Source organism: Gekko japonicus, unplaced genomic scaffold (genome assembly GCF_001447785.1).
Source record: "Gekko japonicus isolate JY-2015 unplaced genomic scaffold, Gekko_japonicus_V1.1 scaffold2515, whole genome shotgun sequence".
Lineage (NCBI taxonomy): Eukaryota > Metazoa > Chordata > Lepidosauria > Squamata > Gekkonidae > Gekko > Gekko japonicus.
In genome coordinates this window covers 195,248-199,511 of record NW_015174913.1, presented here as the reverse complement: position 1 = coordinate 199,511, position 4,264 = coordinate 195,248, and the positions used below count along the sequence as shown (strand labels likewise).

At 44.4% G+C, this 4,264-nt stretch overlaps 1 protein-coding gene across 1 annotated transcript in view; it reads left to right on the top strand.

Annotated features, from left to right (window-relative positions):
• The window catches only part of IL20RB (interleukin 20 receptor subunit beta), a 27,664-nt gene that overhangs the window by 17,957 nt on the left and 5,443 nt on the right, over nt 1–4,264 (top strand). Inside the window, exon 4 of the mRNA XM_015425042.1 lies at nt 3,370–3,494. Within this exon, the coding sequence (XP_015280528.1) occupies nt 3,370–3,494 (125 nt within the window). The remainder of the gene's footprint in view (nt 1–3,369; nt 3,495–4,264) is intronic.

Here is a 4,264-nt window from a genome sequence, read left to right as displayed (position 1 = left end):
TGGGCGGGGGGGTTTGAGCTCCACTTTGACTCTGGAATCTTGTGGGTCTCTCTCCAGTTCTCCTCGACTCGACCCGAGCTGCCCTTCCCGCAGCAATGTTGTGCTCTCTTTGGCGTCTCCAAACATCAGGAAAATGGTGCCGATTTGGGCACCTGATAGGGAAAATGTCCCTTCCCAGGAGGGCGGTGGCGGCGGTCACCCGGTCAGGGAGATGAAGGGCTTGGGGGGGGGGCTTTTGGCGGGGGGTGGGGGGTGCGTGTCACAGGCTGGAAGCTCTACGTCCCCCAGCTGGCGTCCCGTCTCCTCCTCCTCTGGCTGGACTCCTGGTTTCCCCTCCTTGGCTCCTGCAAGGAGGAGGCTTTTGGCGGGGGGGTTGCGCATCACAGGCCGGAAGCTCTACGACTGCACTTCTGGGCGCACTGGGCACCAGACTTGGGGTGAAAGAGGCAGCAGCGGTCACCCGGTCAGGGACTAGATGCAGGGCTTTTGGGGGGGTGCAGTTTGGCGCCCCTAAAGGCCGGCCCGCTGTAGGTGAAGGCCTAGTTCACAAGCCGGCCCTGGCAGGAAGTTTCACATAATGCACAGCATATTGGGAAACGGTTTTACCTTTAAAACACACTCTGTGTACATGAACTTGGTAGATTTCTGCTGCCACCAGGAATTAAAAATTCCAAATCTCTCTCTTTTGGTAGAATGACCCAGAGTCTGGGCACTTATGTGGCCCCGAGGAAAGACTATTCTGATTACTGGCATAAGTTTAAACAAAACATTCTTTATTTAATAAAGAACAAAATAGGTTTCTGGTTATTTTGAACTGCTGCTGAAGAAAGAAACTTGTAAATATAACTGGCAAAGCTTGGCGTCACAAACAGTCTCTCAAACTCCAAACTCCGTTCTGACAGGCTTAGACCCTCAGTCTAATCTCTCTCTCTCTCATATAGATATAGCCACACAGGCTAAACTGTTTGTCTTATTCACACAGAATAGACTCAAACTTCCATAGTCACACAGACTATACTCTCTCTTCAAACTTCACACACAGAAAAACCTCAGAGACATCTCACCTCCCACACTCTCAGTCATCAGTCACATCACACTTGTCTCCCTCTATCACTCTTCTTACAGTACTGCAGTCAAACTAAACATTTAAAGAAACACACACACCAAAACATGAAATCATTACACACAGTTTTTAAAATGTCAATGTGGGGAATTTCACTACTGCGGAAATGGTCTAAGGAGGTGCCAATCTGTGTTTATAGCTTGTCAGTGCTTCTCTTCTCTTGACTGTAAAGGACAGGAAGGTTACTGTGAGAGCCAGTATGGTGGATTGGTTCAACTAGGATTTGGGAGACCTTGGTTCAGATGCAGTCTCTGCCTTGGAAGCTCGCTGGGTGATTTCTGGCTAGTCGCACACTCTAAGCCTAACCTCCTCCCAAAAGAGGATAATGATGTGAGCTGCTTTGGGTCCTCACTGGGGCGAAAGGCTAGGTATAGATGTAGTAAATAGGGAAAGGCACATCTTGAGAGTTTGTAGGGACCACACCATCAGGTGCTCATCTGACCTTTTTTACTTCAAAAAAAGCAGGGGGGGAAAGAGCCAGAAAAGGGGGGGGGGACACTAAAAATCCAGGAACTTAATAAAATTAAAAAGATGTATATATAGAGACAAAACATATAACAGTGGTGGCAGCTCTACACATTAATTTCCAATAAAGGTTTCCAAATATCTAAAAATAAGCCCATACCCGATTGTCATCCGTATGCCATGTGTTCCAATATTGATAAAGTTCTAAGGTGCTCATGCTCATCTGACCTTTCACTAAGCTGCCATGTGGATTTGCTGAGGGCAAGTTTTATTTATATCCAACTTTTCTCCCTGATGGGGACCCAAAGAGGCTTTTCACACCCTCCTCCACTGAATACAACAACCTTGATAGGGTAGGTTAGGCTGAGAGACTGTGACAGGCCCAAGGTCACTCTCTGAGCTTCCATGGCAGAGCAGGGTATACAAATCCAGTTGCCCCAGGTTCTAGTCCTTCCCTCTAACCACTAGGCCATGCCAGTCCTCAAAGTACCTTGGCCTTTTGCATAGGACCGAATTCCTTTCCTTTGCATAAGAAGAATCTCCCTGCACTCAGAAAACAAATCACTTCAGGGAGAAAGGTACTACTGTTACCCCTACCAGCGTAGATTTAAGAAGCTGAATCACTGCCTTCAGTTTCTGGGGGAATTTAGCTAAATGGCAGGCCTCAGCAAAATGTGGGGTATTAAGCAGTGATCTGCTACCTATGTTTGCAGGGATCTTTCCCTTTATGAGAGCTCTCAATAACCAGACAGTTGCTTAACCAAAAGTGTTGTTTTTATTAAAAGAAGTCCTAATAAAATGTGCACATACGGAAATAAAACACATGTTACAATATACATACAAGGAATGGAAGTACAGAGGTGAGCAGGAATAATAGGAGGTTGTTGGGGGTTATAATTACCATTCCAGATGTGCAGAAGTCCAAAGAGAAGAGGCTGTGAAGGTGGAAAGTGGCCAAAACAAAGTTTGGGGGTGACCTTCCAATGGGCGCCCAGACAAGACACACAGCAGTGGAGTTGGAGCTGCCTAGTTATACCCAAAAATGTGCCCAGAGGGCTTGCTAATGCGAGGGGTCCCTCAGAACAAAGCATTGATGAGATTAATCAGGGATAAAACAATGTAGTTTGGAAACGCTGTATAGAGTTCCCAGGAGTGGACAAAAGAGACCAGAGGTTCTCTTCTAGATGCAAAGTACAGTTTGGGTTGGGTTCCTGATTACTTCTCCAGTGGTTGAAGGACTAATGGACTGCTAATTTGAACTAATCAAAATGGAAACAGTACTGCTTGATGAACCACCTAGGTTTGGGGTGTGGGCAAGGAGTAGAAGATAGGACTTTTCATTATGAAGGAAATGTGGGGAGGAAGGCTGAGGTGAGATTGATAGGATTAGCGATTGAGATTGAAAGAGGTAGCTCTGGGTCGAGGCAAGTCCATTGTCCAGAATATGCAGATGTTGGCAGGGTGGAGGGGGGGTTGCAGCTGTCAGAACAAGATCCGATGTGCTTTTCAGGGTCGCCGCCTAGGCATAATTATAGGGCTTGCCAGTCCTGCTGTCCATCTTTTTGTCCACTTATGTCAAGTTGCCTGGTATATGGACTCCTGGGGTAGCCCTATGGGGTCCACTGCTGATTGAAACGATCCCTCCTGATGGACAGGGGTTCGGCATACTTACACTATCCCCTCTCTTTGCTTGCTGTGCTGCTTTTCTATTTCTGGGAAGTAAGCTCTATGTCACTCTGCTCGCAGTACTGACAGTATGTTTCTAATTCTGGTGTTCACAGCATCCCTCATTCCACCCATGCTCACTGTCATGGCCGACGGGTATCACTTGCTTGTGGAACTAGAGCACCTGGGACCTGCTTTTGAATTCTTAGTACTCTACTGGAGGAAGGGCCAGGAAAACCAGGTAAGTTTGTGTCTCATATGTGGTCTGGTCTTATGGAGGAACCGTGTGTTACGTGCAGCTCTGTTATTCTTTTTCCCAATCTTTTTTAAACAAAACCACAAAACCATAAATTTTGCTTACAGAAAGAAAACTGTAAGTTGTAAATGTCTGTACTTTGGAGGCAGCATTTACTAATGTGCAGGTGACGGGGCATTGAAAGAAGTCAATGCGCTGTAAATTCAGGAGAGACAAAAGGAAGGACTTCTTCCCACAATGTTTAATATTTTTTTTAAAATATTTTTATTGGGTTTTTTAAACATACAGATACCCACCACCTACAACACCACCCAATACCATTTGTACATAATTGCTTCTAAACAGCAACATAATCATTTTCCATCCATTTAACACCATTTCTAAATGCTTCTAAGCAGCTACACAGTCACTTAACAAGTACATTTTCCTTCTTATTCAGACATACAAGCATCCAATAATTGTATTATTATTCTTGCTCACTCTTCTTTTCTTGAGACAGTCCACTATTCAAATTAATTTTACCATTTATACTTAAGGTTATCTCAGCCAGAATTACATAGTTTCTTACTTCACTACCAAAGATACCATCCCAAAAACCAAAAAGAGAAAACCATACTTACATAATCTCTCCTACTAATATCAAATAATATGATTCAGTTGATACTCATTTCATTTAAGACCAAACCGAATTTGTAAATATTGAATAATATTAAATAATCATATCATCCTCTTTAGCTTATAATAATTCATTTTAC